The sequence below is a fragment of the Aethalodelphis obliquidens genome, unplaced genomic scaffold, assembly GCF_003676395.1.
Source record: "Aethalodelphis obliquidens isolate GAN/ISIS:26980383/991018 unplaced genomic scaffold, ASM367639v1 scaffold105, whole genome shotgun sequence".
NCBI classification, from domain to species: domain Eukaryota; kingdom Metazoa; phylum Chordata; class Mammalia; order Artiodactyla; family Delphinidae; genus Aethalodelphis; species Aethalodelphis obliquidens.
Window position 1 is genome coordinate 808,722 of NW_020838049.1, and position 21,540 is coordinate 830,261.

Here is a 21,540-nt window from a genome sequence, read left to right on the forward strand (position 1 = left end):
ACCATGTCTGAATGCCTCTTGTAGTACAAGACTGACTACCTCCAACTTCTGGGAACTGACTGGCTCCAGCTAATGATATTTCTAACTTCTACATAACTCCCCCAAATCACTACAATTGAGATAAGACTTAATCCAGCCCTCAGCATTTTGTGAATATGTTATTTTGGTTTTTCATATTGCATGGGTTGAGAAGTGAAATGTATATTTTTTGCATAATTGCAATTCAGTTCTTAAGTGTTACTGGTGAAATGTATAAATACATGAGAATTGGCACAGCTGATACGTTACTGACTGGTTTCTTATAATTAGGCAGTCCCGTGTTACGATCTGCAACACCATGTTGCAGCCTCCATGACATCACTAACCTGTCATTTGCAACTCAGTGAATCACACCATCAATACAAACTATGCTACAGCAAAAACTATTCACTTACTACATTGGCATGATTTTTACACTGAAGATATTTTGAGAAGTCTTTAGAATAATTCTTTTGTGTAGAATATCTACTATATATTATTTATATCTATTATTTATACTCAATGATAATGATCTTTAGTATAAACCAGCAATTAAATGTTGCTCAACTAATGCAAATTAAGTCTTTCCCCTCAAGCTATTCATGGTCTGAGACAGATATGCAAATGAAACACCAATATAACACAATAAAAGCAGTAACAGAGACACATACTAGGTACAGTGAGTGGCAGCTCAGATGAGGAGTAATCAACTACTCTTGAATGAGTTAGAAGAGGGAAAAGTTACCTGAACCAGGTCTAAAAGTAGGAATAGAAGTTCCCAGGGATGAGACAAGGTACCGGAAACAAAACAATTAACCATGCAAAAGCACGGAAGCTTGAAATGGCATTGCATATTTGGAAGAACCATCAATAGTCTGATTGGGCTGAAACACAGGATGTGTGTAGAGCTGATAAGAGATAAACTGGATCAGACAGTAGAACTGTACAAGTCTAGCAAGAAGTTAAGATCAAATCGAGACGCACTAAAATGTTTTATAGGGAATTAGACTTGTGTTTTAGGAAGAGCATTCTGGTAGTAATGAAGTAGCCCACTGGATACTCTTACAACACTCTGGCCAAGACATGATGAAGGTCTGATCCAAGCAGTAGAACAGGGAGAAGAGGAAGGGGATAGAATAAATATATGCGATGTTAAGGATGTAAAATAAAAAGGACACATCATATGGGCACAAGAAAGGGGAAATGTTATCTCTAAAGACTATTGCTGACTTGGTTACACACAATACCATTAGTCAAAATAGGGAATATAGGAAAAGTATTAAAAAAATACTGCTAACTGAATTCCCTTATGTCAGATGAAGAGGTGCTAACTATAATTTATAAAAGCATAAATGAAATGTTTTAAAAAGAGAAATTGAAGTTTTAACCTACATATTAAGAATGCTTTAAAAAAACCAAAGAATTTAAGCAATATATGAAAAAGCAAGCACTCGAACAGTGTTAAAGGGATTTTTAAAAATCCACTGAAGTTCATAATAGTTCCAACCCACTTACATAATAACTCATGTCCTGACATATTCCCAAAGCAATTACGTACCCATCTACACCAACCAAATCTATTCTTTCTTCCCCCCAAATATGCCATACTTCAAAATCTCTGCTTTGGCATACACTGGTCTCTCTGCTAGGAATTCTAATCCACCGCCCCTTCCAACAAACTTCCCACTTTTCTCCTATGATGTGCCCCACCCCTAACACTCCTGAGAAAGGTATTCATCAAGGCTTACCTTGTGATTCTTTCTCCAACTCTTCTTAGCAAAATAAATTTTCTCCTCAGTCATGCTTCTACATGACATGGCATGTCTCTAAGACGGAGTCTTGTGTGTTTGCTGTTCCCACCTCCCCTCTCCCCTCACCTGCCCCACCAAGAGCTTCTCAAAAGCAAGAACTTACTTTTACTCATCTTGGTATCCCCAGAGCCTGGTATATTACAAAATGCTCAATAAGTGTTTGCTTAATTGAAATGAAAAGTGGGTGAATGTTCCAAAATAACACAACACACAATAGGTAGAGACAATTTTGACTCTATGTTGGAATGTAGCCACTGCTGAACAGGGTCAGTTTCATAGTTCATGTACTTGTGTCTCTTGCCAATAGAGGTCTTAAGAAATGTGCTCTAGGAAAACAAGACTCACCATTAACAATGCTTCCCAAGCCTTGACCATGTTTAGACAGCTATACTAGATGTTGGGCATCTAGGGCAAAGTCTCATTATCCTTAAAGGATGAGATTTAATCCAAGTCCTAGGTAGCCAACTGTGGTTTAGCCATTCATAAAATTAACCAAACTTTTAAAAATTTCACTCAAGGTAATGGATCCTAATTTGTCTATGGTATAAATCAGAACATTCTTTTATCTGTCCTAAACTTTCAGTCTTCAAATTAAATTTTCCAACAAGACATCATTGAAGTCATTAGACTTGGGCTCTAGTTTTGACTCGGCCCCTAATTTGTCATGTAAATTTAGGTAAGTCACTTACACTGGATGTTTCAGTTCCTCTCCTGTCAATTATGGGGGTTGATCTCTAATTCTTGCTTAGATCCATGTGTTCATTTTGGGACATGGTACACAAGTACAAATTTATTCTGTTGGATGTTCATACTTTACAGATTTACATTAGGGATGAAAAAATTTATCTCCTTGTTAGCACATAAGAGCTGTCTCTCATTACTTATGGGAGATCTTATGACGACATCCTTGTCATTAGTTATCCTTGTTTGAACCTCTCTAATTTCATTATATAGGATATACCTATGAGGTAATTCAACAGACCTTTTTGAAAATACACCCAAACTTATATTTCAAACCAATGTTCTTTAAAGTAGTAACTTTAAGAGGTGGTAAATTACTGGTAAATTATTCCAATTATACTGACATGGATTATTAAGTAACACTTCTAAAATTCTTAAGTTAGATGTTTCCGATCTAAAACAGCATCATCCAGTTTGAGGGCCCAACTTATTTATCAAACCCAACTCACACAATTTTTGACACCTATAGAATGGAGAAAACTTGGTTATAGCTCAAGTTTAAAAAAAACAAAAAAGAAGCTGCACACTGTTTACAACAGCAAAAGGAAACAGGCCAAATTCTCATCCATAGAGAACTGGTTAAATAAAGTATGGTACATCCAAGCAATCAATGCAGCTATAAAAAGAAGTAAGTAATCTCTCTGCATAGTTCTATGGAATAATCTCCAAGATAAAGTAAAAAGCCAAGTGTAGAACAATATACATAATATGCTAAATATGCTACATCTTGGTTTAAAAAAGGGGAGTGGGATAAAAATGTGTATTTGGTTACCTACGGGGAGGAATGGGAACTGGGCAAATAGGGAACAAAAATGGAAATTTTATTTTAACATTTCACGTTTTTGAACCATGTGCATGTATTACCTATTTTAAAAAGCTAGATGCTTCAGGTTCTGAAGAACTCTAAAAAATTTTGAGCAATGACAAAAATCACTGTTTGGCGCGCCCCCCCACCCCCCAGCCAAGATCAAAGTAAGATTTCTGTTCATCATTTGTACCCTGTAAACCATCCCCTCTCCCCCCAGCAATAAAATGCAGGTTCACTGTGAAAGGTTTGCAAGAAATAAACACATTTTAATTTTCCTGACACTTTTCATATTTTCCAGACATTTTTTCTATATTTTTCCCACCCAGCAAAATGAATTTTAGCCCCACCCAATAAAATCATAATATGGATTACATATTTATAGTGGACATGTGTTCACTATGTGCACAGCAATGGTGATTGACTCTTCCTCTCCTAGGTGAGGGTTTTCAATTATAGTGCTCCTCCCACAGGGCAGGGGAAGCAAACTATCCTCCCTCTCTACAGGGACTGAGCGGTTTGAAGAAGGCGATGCAGGCCTAAGGTGGTGAATCAATAAAAGTTCTTCCTGGGTTTCACTGTTAGAGCTAGCAAGGAAGACTCTTTTTTGCCTTTGGGGTTATAATACTAGGAAGATAACACATTATATCACAAGATCTTGTGATATAATGTGAAGGCAATTAAGCCAATACAGTGAGGAAAGCAGTCCAGGAAGAGACAGAAACAGAAAAAGACCCAGCATCATTATCTGAGCCATGAATCCAGCCATATTTACACTTCCTGGTGATGTGAGCCAATACACACTCTTTTTAGTTTAAGCTAGTGTGACATGTATTCCTGTCCTCCCTTACACCCAAGAGTACTGACTAATTTATCAATTTTTTCATATCATTGGATATTCTTTAGAAGCATGGTTTGAAATGCTGACATACTTTCCATCACATGGATATATCATAATTTATCTATTATTACCTTATTAATATTAATAGTATTCCCGTACTACTGATAATTTGGGGGGTATTTCCAATTATTTACAATTAAACATGTCTTTTTTTTTTTTTTTTGGGCCACTCTGAGCAGCTTGTGGGATCTTAATTCCGCGACCAGGGATTAAACCTGAGCCCACGGCAAAGAAAGCTCCAAGTTCTAACCACTGGACTGCCAGGGAATTCCCTGTCATGTTTTTTTTAAGCCTCAACTGTATAATCAAACTTCATCTTTGTGAAGACTACATGCAGAATTCCAAATGTGTGTACAGCATAAAAAACAATGGCCCAGACCACAAAAAGTATATTGTTTGAAAATCTGTTCTTAAAGATCCCCAACATTTTGTTTGTCAAGCCTGTGACTGAGACAACAGTCTCAGAATAAAACAACCTATAACCTCCAAGTTCCTTATATGTACAATGAGTGACAAGTGAATGTCTTAGTATTAAACACACAAATCCCTGAAGCTATTTTTTGCCCCTGTCCTATATTAATCTACTTCTTTTTCAAAGTGTATATTCTATTCATGTCCATTCAAAAATCTTTTTAAAAAATGGAACTGTTATATTTTAATTTGCTAAACCATGTTCTAAGGTTCTTTATAACATACATGACATTTGTCTGATCTTGTTAAAGTTGTGACAAATAAGAGATTCTGTAAGATATCCTATAGCTAAGGCTCTTCTCTCTCCCCCCAAAAAGTAGAAAAAAAGAAATAAACTTCTAGGGCATTAAAACAGCTATTTATTAAGACAAGAATAACAATAATAGTAAACATTCATTCACGAATCACAACTATAAACCTGACTAGGTGACTATAAAGAGGCTCACATTTCAGTAATACATCTAACCAAGCAGAATTAGTCTACCTTTTCAACATTTTTTTTCTAATAATAACATTTAAGTTCAAATATACAATACCTATAAGAGGAACTACTAAAGAATAATTTTTGGTATTACATCAGTCTGTCTTAAATCCTTTCTAAAAGATTATTAGAAGTACCAGTCAACTTCATGCTAGAATGGCTGAACTGTGGAATTACAATACAGTTAACTTATCTATCAAGGGCCTTATTAACTTAATGAACGGCACTATAGTTATTACTTATTATTATTAATTGTTACTATTAACACTATCGTATATAAATCTGTAAAATTACCATTGGATTAAAAGACATTTACCAGTACCGTCTTCTACTTCTCCATTCACTCCTATGCTTAGAAAATGCCTGCTTTTGCCTCAAATAAAAGTCAAAAAGCTCTTAGAAATAAAAGGTCAAGCCTATTGAATTAATTTCATGTTTGTTTCTTCTTTTTTTTAACCAACTTAATTCTCATTTAGCTCTTGGGCACAAATCATTATTTACTTTTTTCGATAAAACAGTATAGTTTTGGAAACAAATTTTTACTTTTTCCAGTGGTATCCTAACTACCTATTTCTACTAGATTGGGCAAGAACAAGAAGTGATTTAGGGTATTAAAATTTATCAACAGACAACTTATAAAATATATACTGAATATATCTGTAGTTAGGATACTCATGGTTCTTGTTAACATTTTGACTAAAATGAGGTGATGGCAAACTTTCCAACAAACAATACATTTTTTAATAAAAAAGAAGTTTCCCTAAAACAGCAAGTCAATTCTGACTCTTTAAATTCTAAGAAACAAAAAAACAGAAAAGACCCAGGCAAATAACTATTAAAAAACAAAAACAACAACTTTTCTTTTGGCAACATGTAAGCATGAAATGGCAACCAGCCCTCTTAATCTTTTTTTTTAAACATAGTGGCTTAAGGAAATTAACTAAGGAAGTAAAAACTAAATTAATATGATATCTATGTAAGAGAGATATGGGGGGAGGACTATTTAACAGAATGCTGGAGTGGGGAATTATTATTTAATTGTGTGTGGTAGTGTAAAATCTTACATTTTTTGGTTAAGAAATTTAAAAAAAAGGTTAAAACTACATGTTCAATTTTATATTGTACATGTACTGTAGGCCCTCAAACGCTGGAGAAACATAGCCAAGTTAAATCATGTTTGTTTAATTAAAATCCTTGCAAAAATGAACTGAGTACTTCATGGGACTGTAAGATTCTCATTGTCATTCTTACGTTAGAGACTCACTCATAGTGCTAATAAATCATGTATTCAAAAAACTATTGCTTAGAAAAGAGATAGGTACAAACATGTAAAAACACTAGTTAGAACAGTTAAAAGAAACACTTCCGTAGTTAAAAAGTACCTGTAATATAAGTAAACATATAATAAATAAAAATGCACAAAATATTACAATTAGCATATTCTTAATGGACTTAGGGCACTGACTAAAACTGGCTTGATCTGAAGAAACTAAAATGTAAGGCAGAAATCTTAACTATTAGCAAAACTCTGCGTTTAACTTTAAGAATTATCAACACCTCTACTATAAATTTCAGTTAATAACAAGCATTTCCCTCTCCCTTTTGCAAATATGCCTTCTTTTAAAAGGGAAAGATTAATTGGAAACGACTATACAAAGATTTACACTAATTCAAAACGATATATTAATATCTTGAGAACTCTCTGGCACTTAAAATATGAGACAGACTTCCCTAAGCAACTATTTCATAACTTTACGATAATGCAGCATCACCATAATATACAAGAACCATGCACAAAAACACCCCCAAATAAAAAGCAAAGCCAAGTTGACGCTAATTCTTGGTGCAGATAATCTTTCTTAGTTCCCACACAGGTAATGTTTTTGAATATCAACTTGAAATGTTAGTGAATTTTTAAAAACCTGTAAATCTGTTCATAAATTAAACCCTGAATCTCTAAAAATCACCATTCAGCTACAGAAACTCGTTTAGTTCTACACTGTTGATATTTTTAACTTTGAATATTGGGAAATTTCTAAGTCAGGATAAAAGCCAATGTGTCAATCCCCTTATACCACCCACCCGCCAAACCCCAAACAAACAAAAAGCAAAACCTCCTTACCAGCTTTTCTCTTTAAACAAGTAGTTAAACTACTTTTTTAAAGCTAGCCTTGCTCTCAGTTCTCTACTGCACCTTTACCTTAAGCCAAAACGGACCCTGGACAAGACTAATTAAGCTCTGTTTCCAGGAGACTCACAAGTGGCTTTTCGCTGTCAGGCCTGGGAGCAGTAAGGCCTCCTAGCTTTCGGACCCCTCTCCCAGCATTTCGCACCCGCTCAATTCAAGTGTGAATAAGAGGGGCCGAGAATGCTGGGCCCGAAAGGGCATCGCCGGGGCCTAGACCACTGCACGGTCCCCAAGGCGGCTCGCGCGGTAGGGAAGAGGGAGGAGGCATAGAGAACCGAGCGCTGGAGGCCAGGGGAAACGGAGGAGGCGCTTGGACTTGGAGCGCAATGCTCGGGACCCCCTTCGCTGCCTCCTTTACCCTCCCTTCCCCCATGCTGGAGAGGCAGGGCCCGGGCCCGGTGCGGGAAGGGGGAGGAGGTAAACTCGTCCTGTCACTGCACCGGGAGAGGCTGGAAGGAGCACATGTTCAACGGGGAAAGGCCGCGGCCGCCCCGGCCCCTAAAGCCAGAAGCCACCTCCAGTCCCAGAGTTCTGTTCCCTGCGCCTCACCAGGTCGTAGTCCTCCTCATCATCGCACATGAAATCATCCTCCATGTCAGACATCTTGGCTGGGACGGGGGGGGGGGGGCGGGGGAGGAGAAATTGGAGACAACCTCCTCCCACAATCCTCCGCGGCTCAGAGGCGTCACTCCCAGCTTCTCCTCGCCTTCCCGTAGCTCTTAGAGGAGCTGACTGTTTCCTCCCGGAACAAATGAGCTCGGTTTCCAGAGGACTCGCTCCGACGCCGAAAGCGATTGCACCGTCCCCTCTTCCTGTGAGACGGTTGGTGCCTTAGCAACTAAACCTAGCAACTAGGGAATCCTCGAGTGTTACGGATCTCGGCTGAGGGGCCTTGGAAACCTTGAGCTCACAACGAGCCGTTTCCAGCCTCCTGGGCAAGGGAACAGTATCCTCCCTTGCCTGGGATTCTGGAACCATTTCATTCTGGTGAAAGTAAGAGGCAGCTTGGGACCAGCAGCCTTTCGCGGAGAAAAGTCTGACATGCCCATCCTATGTGACAGGTAGTTATTTTTGCCATGATTATCGATGCGCATTTAGCCCACACATTTTGGTGGGTGGTCATGTGATGTTTGGAAACCTTTCGGCAGCACGATTTACACGTAATGTTTGTTATATTTGTAGTCGGCAAAACGACTCTGTGGATATCCCAAATTAGTAAAGTATCAATCAATGGAGGCATCTGAAGTCTTATTCAGTTGTTCAACGAATTATAAACTAACCTTTACTGCCCGTGGAACCGAATTAAGGTAACAGCTAACGACTGTTTTTTAAAAAAATGCGTTATTATTGCACAACATCGTTAGTAGAATTCGAAATAAAAAAATGAAATGAAGGGGAAAAAACTGCTTTTCAAACAACATTTTCCATATAAACTTCCAGTTTTGTCCACTTGAATTCACAAATTTTATATAGCTGTAGCACAGATATAATTTCAGATTCTTTCTGCACCTAGTTATGTAACAGCATAGGACAATGTATGCAATATATTGTTGACAATGATTATTTTAATGGCGGCATAATAAGCCCTTGGTTGAATGTACCAATGCACCGTAATTTACTTAAGCATGCTATTATTGTTACACATTTTGAATATTGCAACAGTACCACCATTTTAAACAATTCTGGAGCGAGTATCATTGTCACTTTACTTTTCCTTAGGAAAAAGTCCAGGAAGAGGAATTGCAGACTGGATTTTTTTTTTTCCATTTTGGCAGTTACTCAGTAACTGCTTTTTTTCGTTTGCTTGTTCCTGCGGCATGCGGAATCTTAGTTCCCTGACCAGGGATCAACCCATGCTCCCTGAATTGGGAATGCCAGGAAAGTAAGTATCTGGATTTTTTAGTAATCATTTGTTTTTGTTTTTGTGTTTTTTAAAATAATTTAAAAAATTTTTATTGGAGTATAGTTGATTTACAATGTTATGTTTCAGGTGTACAGGAAAGTGAATCAGTTATACATATATCCACTCTTTTTTTTTTTTAGATTCTTTTCCCATATAGGCCATTACAGAGTATTGAGTAGAGTTCCCTGTGCTATACAACAGGTTATTATTAGTTATCTATTTTATATATAGTAGTGTGTATACATCAGTCCCAATCTCCCAATTTATCTCTCCCCCTTATCCCCCGGTAACCATAAGTTTGTTTTCTACATCTGTGACTCTACTTCTGTTTTGTAAATAAGTTCATTTGTACCGTTTTTTCTAGATTCCACATATAAGCGATATCATATGATATTTGTCTTTCTGTATCTGCTTTCTTCACTCAGTGTGACAGCCTCTAGGTCCATCCATGTTGCTGCAAATGGCATTATTTTGTTCTTTTTTTATGGTTGGGTGATATTCCATTGTAATATGTACCACATCTTCTTTATCCATTCCTCTGTTGATGAACATTTAGGTTGCTTTAGTATATGTGCTGCTGAAGCGGGCACCCTTTTGCCCATTTTTAAATTGGTTATCTTACTACCATTGAGTTGTAAGTGTTCTTTATACTTTTTGTTGTATTTAAGTAATATTTGCCATACCCAAGGGCACTAAGATTTTTCTCTTTTGTTTTCTTCTAGAAGTTTTATGTAGTTTTAATTCTTACATTCAGATCTATGATATAGTTCAAGTTTAATTTTTGTATATACTGTGAGGTAAATGTAGAGGTTTATATTTTTCTGCATATGGATAACAAATTGTTCCAGCATTATTTGTCAAAAAAAAAGATCCTTTCTCTATTGAATTGTCTTGGCAGTTTTGTGAAAGATAATAGACCATTTAATTCCCAACAGAATTTGACCCTTTAAAAGTATATTTTTGGGCTTCCCTGGTGACGCAGTGGTTGAGGGTCCATCTGCCGATGCAGGGGACACGGGTTTGTGCCCCGGTCTGGGAGGATCCCACATGCCGCGGAGCGGCTGGGCCCGTGAGCCATGGCCGCTGAGCCTGCGCGTCCGGAGCCTGTGCTCCTCAACGGGAGAGGCCACAACAGTGAGAGGCCTGCGTACCGCAAAAAAAAAAAAAAAGTATATTTTTGATAATTTTATGTTATCCTGTATTATGATTATTTTGTATTTATTCTTTATTAAGCTGAAAGCTCCTTGAGGACACAATTATTTTACTTACCTCTGAAAGTCGGCATGCTCAGTGAAAGCATGATATATTTAAGCATGTTCTAGCATTCATGACTCCCCAGTGCTGGATTGAGACATGTGGTTACCCCAAACAGGTTCATGATTTGGAAGCTTTCAGAGCAATTACCTTAAAACATTTTTTTTTTTACCACATTTACTTAGGCTGAACATCGTATGTTAGAAGGGCAGAAAAGGAGGACTCCTTTTGTGTTAGTCAAGATCTGGACAGGAAACTCATAGCATACTGGAGCGGGGGTGAGGACATTAACTGAAAAGAGTTTCTGAAGGAACTATTTACAGAGATGGGGTAGGGTTGAGGGAACCCACAAGGATGGTGAAACACACAAGGACTAGCAACAGGCTGGAAATCCCATTTCTTGAAGGCTTGAAGGGGCAAAGGGAAGAAATGGTTTTACCAGAGCCTAGCAAGAGTGGGAGCCCTAGAGGATGCACCCTCCGACAGCAGCTGTGGTTATAGGGAAACATAGCTACTGTCACAACTATGGCAAAGTTGTGGTAGGGTGTGTGAACTCGTGTGTGTGATAAATATCTCAACTTCTCTGTTTTACCATCCTCTAATATCTTGCCAGTGACCAACCCCAACCAGAAGCCAGAGGGTAAAGGAGCCCAGGTACAGTCCTTAGAGATCAGCTTCCGGGAGGGTAGAGAAGGGTGAAAAATGGATCCAGAAGTCAAATGGGGGGACTTCTCTGGTGGTCCAGTGGCTAAGACTCCATGCTCCCAGTGCAGGGGACCCAGGCTTGATCCCTGGTCAGGGAACTAGCTCCCACATGCTGCAACTAAGAGTTCACATGCCACAACTAAAGATCTTGCATGCCGCAACTAAGACCCGGCACAGCCAAATAAATAAATAAATATTTTAAAAAAAAGAAGTCAAATGAGGAGTAAACAGTATAACATTGTGTCATGCAATCAGCTGTAGCATAAATTACATACTTCACTCAGGGAAGGAACTTTCTCTCCTTCAAAGGCAAATTGCCGACTATCTGCTGTTGTTGGAGCATATCCCTTGATTTTACCAACCAACCTGAGCGGCTTATCAAAATGTTATTTCTGCCTACATTTAATACCCACTCTTTCCTGAGAGGAGCTCTGATAAATACAGTTTGCATGATCTCATTACATATCCACCTTATAGATTAATGCCCTTGCCTTGTTAGTTGTCCTTTTAATCTGCTTCAGTCTCTTCAGATTAAATAAAATGATGTATGTAACTACATGGTGTTTACAAAGTACTCAGTAAATGTATCATTTTTAACTAAATCAACTACTCATACTTCAGAATGCTCTACACTACAATTACATCTTCCATCTCTAAACTTGTGTAGTGGGAATTACAGCAATTAAAGGATAAAGCAAATAAAGGATAAGTAGGCAGGCTAGGAGTTTCCATTTTTTACATTGACTTTGGCCTTGGGAAAGTGTCTCTTGTAAAATGCACTTACACAATTTTAGCAATGTTATTTGCCATTTTTGTATCTCTAATGCCTACTCATTTTTATTCCCACCCAAAATGGTGATCATACCTCCCTAGTTTTGTGAAATGAACACATTTGTTTTTTTGTGGGGGGGCTGCACCATATGAGGGATCTTACTTCCCTGACCAGGGTTGGAACCTGTACCCTCTGCAGTGGAAGCATGGAGTGTTTTTTTAAAAAAATTAATTAATTTTTGTCTGCGTTGGGTTTTCGTTGCTGCACATGGCTTTCTCTAGTTGTGGCGAGCGGGGGGCTACCCTACGTTGCGGTGCGCGGACTTCTCATTGTGGTGGCTTCTCTTGTTGCGGAGCACGGGCTCTAGGCGCGTGGGCTTCAGTAGTTGTGGCTCGCAGGCTCAGTAGTTGTGGCTCGCGGCTCTAGGGCACAGGCTCAGTAGTTGTGGCACGCCGGCTTAGTTGCTCTGCGGCATGTGAGATCTTCCCGGACCAGGGCTCGAACCCGTGTCCCCTGCGTTGGCAGGCGGATTCTTTTTTTTTTTTTTAACATCTTTATTGGAGTATAATTGCTTTACAATGGTGTGTTAGTTTCTGCTTTATAACAAAGTGAATCAGCTATACATATACATATATCCCCCTATCTCCTCTCCCTTGCGTCTCCCTCCCACCCTCCCTATCCCACCCCTCTAGGTGGTCACAAAGCACCAAGCTGATCTCCCTGTGCTATGCGGCAGGTGGATTCTTAACCACTGTGCCACCAGGGAAGTCCAGGAAGTGAGGAGTCTTAACCACTGGACCGCCAGGTTAAGTCCCTGAGCGCCCTTTTCAGCAAGACGTGTGGTGTGGAGGCAAAGTAGGGAGCTGACACAATTATACTGTAACTATCTCAGATTCCAGAGATTAAATCTGTTTATCGTTTTTGACTTCTTTTAAATCAGAGCTTTCCCCTATTTCCTTCAGCTTTTTCCTACTTCTCAGAATCTGTACCTATCTTTTCTCTACCCCAGTCTTTCATCCCTACTCTCATTCCTACCCTCAACTAGGGACTTAGTTTGAGACTTCAGCATTCTGGATTCCGTATGAGTTATTAATACTATTACTGCTGCATTATGACTTAGATTTAGTTTTATGGGTTGATCGGAGAATCAAAATTAAAAAAAAAAGCTGTTTCTCATTATAATGCAACATGCTTGGGACTTCCCTGGCGGTCCAGTGGTTAAGACTCCGAGCTTCCACTGCAGGGGGTACAGGTTCGATCCCTGGTTGGGGAACTAAGATCCCACATACCACATGGCACGGCCAAAAAATAAAAAAAAATTAAAAAAAAAAAGAATGCAACAGGCTTAGATGTTATAGGTTGTTTTGACTAGGTCGGTTTTTTCCTAGAAAAATAAATCCTTGAATTATGCCAGTCACCTGAGATCCCTTCCAAACATATTCTTAAAAAAGAAAAAAATCACTTAAGATAATAATCATGATTTATTGAGTTGGGCAACACTGAATGGTTATGACAAGATAAGATGTAGAAAATATTGTCAGGTTTGAACAGCCTTGGTACTATATTTAGTTTCTGGGTCAAGACAGTGAAAAGCAAAAACAACATATAGTTTTTCTTGACCACACTCTGCGTTTTTGTTTGTTTTTTGTTTTTTAGTTCCCCAACCAGGGATTGAAAGTGGGCCATGGCAGTGAAAGCACCAGGTCCTAACCACTGGACCACCAGGAAATTCCCATACATATAGTTTTAAGTTGGGGCAATTTATGTGCAGTTTGGCCCGTCTAATGTATACTTTAAGCTTGAAATGCAAACTTCTAATTTCAAGATCAAGTTAATCTAAATTTTTGCTCAACAGATTTCATTTTCTTGTTGGAATGTGTATTATATGCGGAGTTTGTATCAATTTTTATAGTAAATTCTTTTATTAAATTTTGATTTGTCATAATAACAGGACCATTTTGTTTATGTTTATTGTTGTATCCTGAGTACCTGGATTAGTGCTTAGAACATAGTAGCACCTGATAAACATTTGCTAAGTGAATGAATGCTGATAGAACAATGGATGAAACATGGAATGTAAAGTCTAATGGTGGAGACATAATAGATATAAACATCAATAAATAATTAATGTAATTTCAGATAGCCATAACGACAACAAACCAGATTTAGGGAATAGAGAATGACTGGAGGGGAGGTGAGGATGGTTTTTAAAATCTTCATAACAACTCCATGAAGTAGGTATTTTATTTCCCCTTTAAGGAGGAAAAATTTCAGACCTGCCCAGGGTCACAAAGTTAGTAAGTGGTTGAACCACGTTAATCCAAGTTCATTAATGTATTCCTTCATTAAACATTCCTTGAATGCCTGTTAGACACTGAACCAGAGTCTATAAAACCAGAATAAAACAGTTCCTACCTTCTAGGAGCTTATAGTCCTATAGAGCTGTGCTGTCTAATACAGCATCCCCTTCTTTCTAGTTGGAATTGAGATGTGCTGTAAGTGTAAAATATACACTGAATTTCAGAGAATTCCTATGAAAAAGTAAAATAGCAATAACTTTTTATACTGATTATATTTTGAAATAATATTTGGACATATTGGGTAGAATATATTATTAAAATTCATTTAGCTTTACTCTTTTAAAAATGGTTATAGAAATTTAAAATGACATATTTGTATTGTAGATTCTGATTGAGTAGGCCTGGTTGCCAGATTCTGCATTTCTAATAAGCTCCAGGTGATGCTGATGCTGAGGATCACACTTTGAGTAGCAAGGCTCTAGACCAGATAGATAAGGAAACACACAAGTAATAACAGTCCTGGTATGATAATTGCTATGACTGGGCAATAAAGGTGCCTAGAGGCATTGTTGTTGTTTTTCACTCTGCAAAACTGCAGCCTATATTCTGTTAAACTCTGCAGCCTATATTAAAACTGCAGCCTATATTCTGTTAAAACTGCAGCCTATATTCTGTTAAACCATTTTTGCACACTTTCTGTTCCTTTTATATTGCTTTATAAAAGATCAGCATGCTATGTTTAACTACATAAATATATATTTCTCTGAATCATGAGTGTATCTTTTGCCTTTATTTAAATGATTATATGCTAGAGAGATGTATCTATTGTATATACAGGTGAATAAGGAACATACGGCATCATTATAAATGACATTAAATAAGTATAATATATTATTTACCATAATGAGAAAATACCCAAAACAGGTTACTGAAGTAGATTCTCCCAATTGTGAACAATATTTTTTGATATATATAAATCAAGATAGAAAGTATTTTCCAGAAGTTGTACAGACTGAACCACAGAAATAACATTTTTTTCAGATAAATGATCTGTGATCTTAGAGACTTAGTTTTTTAAAAAATAAATTTATTTAATTATTTATTTTTGGCCGCATTGGGTCTTCATTGCTGCGTGTGGGCTTTCTCTACTTGCAGTGAGTGGGGTCTACTCTTCATTGAGGTGTGCAGGCTTCTCATTGCAGTGGCTTCTCTTGTTGCGGAGCACGGGCTTTAGGCGCACAGGCTTCAGTAGTTGTGGCACACAGGCTCAGTGGTTGTGGCTCAAGGGCTCTAGAGTGCAAGCTCAGTAGTTGTGGCGCACGGGCTCCACGGCATGTGGGATCTTCCTGGACCAGGGCTCGAACCCATGTCCCCTGCATTGGCAGGCAGGTTATTAACCACTGCGCCACCAGGGAAGCCCGAGACTGTTTTGAAGGTAGAGGAAGGGACAGGGAATAGGGAAAAATTCCTGGAGGAAGTGATTACCGCAGGCCTCTCACTGTTGTGGTCTCTCCCTTTGCGGAGCACAGGCTCCGGACGCGCAGGCTCAGCGGCCATGGCTCACGGGCCCAGCTGCTCCGCGGCATGTGGGATCTTCCCGGACTGGGGCACGAACCCGTGTTCCCTGCATCGGCAGGCGGACTCTCAACCACTGCACCACCAGGGAAGCCTGAGGAAATGATTTTTAAGCTGAGACGTAAACATATGTAGGAGTTAGCTAGGTCTGTGGACCTCTAACACTCACACTTTTACTTTTTTTTTTTAGGCCGCACCTTGCGGCGTGTGGGATCTTAATTCCCCAACCAGGGATCAAGGATTGAAACCAAGCCCCCTGCCTTTGGAGCATGGAGTCTTAACCACTGACTGCCAAGGAAGTCTCCTACTTTTACTTTGGATCAAGTTTTTGTTTTGTTTCATTTTGGTGTTTGTTTTATTTTTTTGCTACAATATTTTATCTGAACAGAGACTAATGTCAGTTGAGGAGAAACAATATCAAGTTTGTTAATTAGGTTTCTGTTTAAGAATCTATCAGCAAAATAAATATTAAAAAAGGGAATCTATCATGAAATACTATGTTTATAATTTAGACTCTAAACCTTATTGTAAGTGTGTCCATATGCAAAAAATAAAGAACTGAGAGGTTCAAGATTTTTGAAAATAAACATTCTGTAAAATTTAGACATTAAACATTTTCACTATCAGATATATCTAATAAGAACCAAAGTAGTATTTTAAAATTGGCAAAAGAACAATACTTTTTCACTTCATAAGGGTTGTTGGGAAGTTTTAAAGAGATAATAATATATGTGAAGTGCTTACTTACATATAAGGAAGCCTGGCATAAGGAAGATAGTATAAGAAAGTAATGTTAATTTTAGCTTTTGGTTTCTATTTGGGGTTCTCTAGTAGTTTGAGAATAGGTTATTTTAAAAGCAGTGTTTTATTAAAATTACAATGTATACATTTTAATTTGTGGACAAAAATTACTAATTGTTTCAATAATTTTTTTTAAGCATACTTCACTGGGGCCTCATCAGAGGTCACACATTCAGAGTAGGCTGGGCTAGGAGTCTAGGACCTGGGTTTTGATTCCAGCCCTTACTCTTTCACTTTGAGTCCATCATTCAAAAAAGGGAGTTTTACTAGTTGCTCTATAAGGTGCTTTCTAGTCTGTATCAGTTTTGCTGAGACTGCAGTAGAAATGGATACAAGATCCAAATTAATGATTTGCTATCAGGTTTCATTTAGCAAAGTTAATATTTGGCCATCAAATACACATTTAATAGAAAATATTCTTTTATGAACCAGAGTGTTCATAGTCACTGTTTTCTTTCTTTCTTTTTAAATTAATTAATTACTTTGTTTATTTATTTATTTTCTCTGTGCTGCACAGCTTGCTGGATCTTAGGTCCCCGGTCAGGGATTGAACCCAAACCTAGGCCCCCGGCAGTGAAAGTGCCGGAAAGGAATTCCCTGGCGGTCCCGTGGTTAGGACTCGGTGCTTTCACTGATGGGCCTGGGTTCAATTCCTGGTCAGGGAACTAAGATTCCGCAAGCCTCGGGAACAAGCAAACTGTGTGAAATGAGTTTGTTTGGGACGATTTAAAAAAACACAAAACAGTATTTTCAGAGCTTCAAAATTTACTTATTTTTCAATGACCATAAAAGGTATGTTAGAAATATATCTGAATGAAAAATGTTCTTTCCTTTTCCATATTTACTGATGTTCCTAAAAGTTTTATATATTTTCTCACTTAAGTTCTCTCCACATTCAAACCTATTTACAGAAGTGACAATGATGTCTCCTCTTACTCAAGAGTAAATCACAATAAGCATCCTACTGGGATTTATTGGGGTTCAAAAAGAGATATAATCGCTTCACTTGAAAGTGATAAGGAGGGACTGAAATAATAGTGAGAAAGTAGCCCTGAGACCAGAGTAACGTTGGTTCCATGTTGTTTCATTTACAGTAATAACTCAAGGATGTGCCAAGGGGCTGCAACCCTTTTAGCTTACCTTTGCTACTGTCAATTCACACTTTAGCCTTCATTTCCCCTTTCCCCTTCCCCAGCATACACATATAGAAGTTCTGCAGTGGCAACTTGTTGAATGTCTCTGGGGTATGCCTGTACCCTTAGTGTTTTGGGCATGTTGGCCTAAACTTCCTCAACTAGGAAACCTTGGGATAGGTGTATTGGTAGCTGGCTTCACTTGGGTTTAATCTGAGCATTCTGAGGTACAGAGTACACTAGAGAGTTAATAGACCTGAAATTTAATTCAAGTTTTGCTACCAATTAACAGTGCGACCTTAGGCGAGTCATTTTACCTTTCAGTCATTCATTCAGTTCATCTTACCTATTGATTAAAAACCAGTGTGCCAAGTACTGTTCTAGGTACTGGGGATACACAGTTCCTACTCTCAAATTGCTTACCTTCTAGTGGTAGTGATGGTGGAAGTGGTGAGACAGACAATAAATACATAAAATAAATACGCAGAACTTGTGAGAACAATGAAGAAAAGACAACAGTAATATGGTAGAGTGATGAGGTGGGTGGAGGTGGTGTGCTTCTTGAGATAGGGTATCTGGGATTTTTCTAGGCAACTGAAAAATCAAGGTGTTGAACTGGATGCTAAGCGTATCTTGCAGTTTGATAGACATGTATTTTCTTCTTTTCACTATTACTTATGTTCTAGGAAGGCCCACCAATTCCTCTATTATGGAAATAAATGCAAATATGTTTAAATCAAGCACCGCATCAATTTTATATTGCCTGATTTTTGAAATAATCCATTTAAGAAGCAATGACTAAATATTTTACTGTTATTGGGGGAAGTTGCTGCTGGTCATTAAAGAAAAAAAAAGACCCCTAACTTAATTTAAAAAAAGAAAAAAAGGCAAACTGAGGTGCCAGGTTGTAATTCTGTGCTCAGACGTGCTCAGGGCCCAGGGCGCAGAAAGAAAACCTCGGCTTTGCTCGGTTCAGGGACTCAGAGCAGCACGGTGGCAGTACCTGACAGAGGCTGGGAAGGCTCCGAGCCTCAGAGCCCAGGGAGGAGGAGCCACGGGCGGGGCCGACTGGAAGCAGCCACCTCAGCGAAGAGGCAGGATTTCCGCGGGGTAAGTGCCGGTGTCGCCCGGAAGAAAGAGCTCCTGCTGCAGATGTCTCGTGATTACTTCGGAAGCCTTGCTTCGCCGGTTGAAACTGCAGAGATAAAGAAAGATGAGCGAAATATGGCTACGGAGGGCCCTGCCGTGCGTCGAGTCCAGGTGGCAGAACATCCCAGGTGGGGGAGAGGAGATGCCGCGCTTTGGGATCGCTTGGGTTGGATACATGTAGATGGTGTCAGGCCTTTTGGCCCTTCACTGAGGCGCAGCTTTTGCCCCCGGGAGCAGACAGAATCTTTGGGATATTATAAGGCTACTTGGCTGGACTTGCAAGAAGACCGCGCCGCAAACACTGTTCAACCTTGTGTGTCTTGCTTCATCCATGCAGATCCTTCTTTTACCTTTTTCTTGCAGAAGGGTGGGACACTCTGCTGGGCTTTAGCAGAAAAACCCAAATTAGCTTTGAATCTCTTCTTTGTTTTGCCTGCTAGCTGATAGTGCTTTTTAAAGTCTCCTTTCTAAAATATTCATTGAAAACAATCAAATAAGCTAAAACAAAAATAAACAAAAAACGACCCCCCCCAAACCAAAAAACCCCTTTAGTCTCTGCATCCTTTTAAACAAATCATGTAATCTATGCCTTGTCACTTAGGGAATTAATCTGCTGCCAGTACCTAGCTACGGAATAACTAACAGCTTAAGTGATACCAAGTGGAGGATATTTTCATTTGAGGGCATCTTGCAAATACTTCGTGGAAGTACTTCTTTCTGACATAGGACAGAAATCTCATAGAATGAAGCCTCCACCTGCGGTGTATTAGCCCTATAGCTTTTCTAAGGTTGGCTTTGCTCCCTCTTTGCTGTTTCTAAGTTTTTTTCCCTGTTAACTTTTGTCTCTAAAATTGTCCTGAAGTTCTTCCTACTTCCTGGTTTATGACTGTCACGCGACAGTCGACAATATTACAGCTTACTGAAACTTGCGAATGCTTTTTCACCCTTGAGCCAGCAAACAGTGGGTCTTTAGTTACCAGAAAGAAATCTAATTTTTGATTATGGAGACCAACACGGCCTTAGACTACTCATGAATGTCATATATTCTGTTTCCATTTTATGCCATTTTATTCATAATGCTCAATATTTCTGTAGTTACCCTGTGAGAAGGGGGATGATGGCAACATGTACTAAAAGTGAAGAATTGTTTACTTAATTTCCTTAGAGTTGTTTCTTTCCTTTAAGGACCTTTACAGTATTTATTCCTGCAACAAATATTTATTGTTAATATTTAGTGTTTTGTGCTAGCTACAGAAGAGCTCATATAATAGTCAGGTAAGTGTGCACTTTGCCATTTCCTTTTTTTTCACTTAATACAGTTATTAACTTCAAGCAATGTTTCAGCCACTTATTCATTTTATCAGGGGTGAGTTCAGTTAAATCTAGATAGTATATCTATAAACCCACCTTACTTGTCAGATGCTGCAATATGCTGAAAGGGAAAAAAAATGCATGAGGGTCCCAAGATCAGACTGTCTTTTTTGGAACTCCTGCTCTTTCTGCAGGATGCTGTCGACTGAAAAAAATACACAACGTGAGAGTTGTTAGTTAAGTTTTATTTGGAGGACTTCCCTGGTGGCTCAATGGTTAAGAATCTGCCTGCCAATGCAGGGGACATAGGTTCAATCCCTGGTCCAGGAAGATCCCACATGCTGCAGAGCAGCTAAGCCCGTGTGCCACAACTACTGAGCCTGAGCTCTAGAGTCTGCGAGCCCCAACTACTGAGCCGATGCGCTGCAACTGCTGAAGCCCATGTGCTCTAGGGCCCACGTGCTGCAACTACTGAGCCCACATGCTGCAACTACTGAAGCCTGCACACCTAGAGCTTGTGCTCCACAACAGGAGAAGCCACCGCAATGAGAACCCCGTGCACCACAACAAAGAGTAACCCCCGCTCACCACAACTGGAGAAAGCCCACGTGTAGCAACGAAGACCCAATGCAGCCAAACAAACAAATAATAACTAAATAAATAACTTTAAAAGACATAATATTAAAAAAAGTTTTATTTGGGGCAAAATGAGGACTATAGCCTGGGAAGCAGCATTTCAGATCGCTCTGAGAAACTGCTCTGAAGAGGTAGGGGGGAATATCTGTATATATGTGATTTTGGTGAAGGGGGATACATGCAGTCAAGCACACATTTTTTCAGAAGGTTGCTGATAGTCACAAGGAGCAGATGTCACCATGAAGGATTTTAGTGCTTTTCTAGATATGAGGAGATGCAAGAATTGGGCTCTTAAAATCTTCTGATAATTTCTAACTATCTGAAGGCCTGTTCTGCTGGTTTTTCCCAGAGCACAGAGTGCCTCATTCCTGATCTACACCCTGAACTCCTTTCAGGATGTGTTGAAGGTCAGCAGTCACAGCAGCTTGTGATTTAATCCTTGTAGAGGTAGCTGGCAAGTGCCAATTTTTAGTTGGCAATGCCTCTTCAGCTTCACAGGACACATGACCCTCTGAGTAAAGGGACTAGTCAACCATGTTATATATTTTATTTAGTAAACTTAATTTCTTTTTCATTCATTTTAAA

General features: G+C 38.9%; 2 protein-coding genes across 17 annotated transcripts in view; one reads left to right on the forward strand and one right to left on the reverse strand.

The window, feature by feature from the left end:
* The window catches only part of COPS2 (COP9 signalosome subunit 2), a 28,632-nt gene extending 20,525 nt beyond the window's left edge, over positions 1-8,107 (reverse strand). For both annotated transcript variants that reach the window (XM_027096625.1, XM_027096624.1), the window contains exon 1: positions 7,966-8,107. In XM_027096625.1, coding sequence (XP_026952426.1) covers positions 7,966-8,019 — 54 coding nt within the window. In that variant the 5' untranslated portion in view covers positions 8,020-8,107. The remainder of the gene's footprint in view (positions 1-7,965) is intronic.
* Positions 8,108-8,166: 59 nt separating this feature from the next.
* Positions 8,167-21,540, forward strand: part of GALK2 (galactokinase 2) — a 136,688-nt gene continuing 123,314 nt past the window's right edge. For 2 of the 15 annotated variants that reach the window (XM_027096616.1, XM_027096610.1), the window contains exons 1-3: positions 8,173-8,477; positions 8,599-8,723; positions 9,136-9,298. Coding sequence is in view for 13 of the 15 variants with exons in the window: in XM_027096610.1 (XP_026952411.1) it covers positions 9,234-9,298 (65 nt within the window). In the remaining 2 variants the exon portion in view is untranslated. Of the gene's footprint in view, positions 8,478-8,598; positions 8,724-9,135; positions 9,299-18,839; positions 19,137-21,540 lie in introns of those variants that run through there. The other 13 variants (XM_027096607.1, XM_027096622.1, XM_027096614.1 and 10 more) reach the window with 12 other exon arrangements.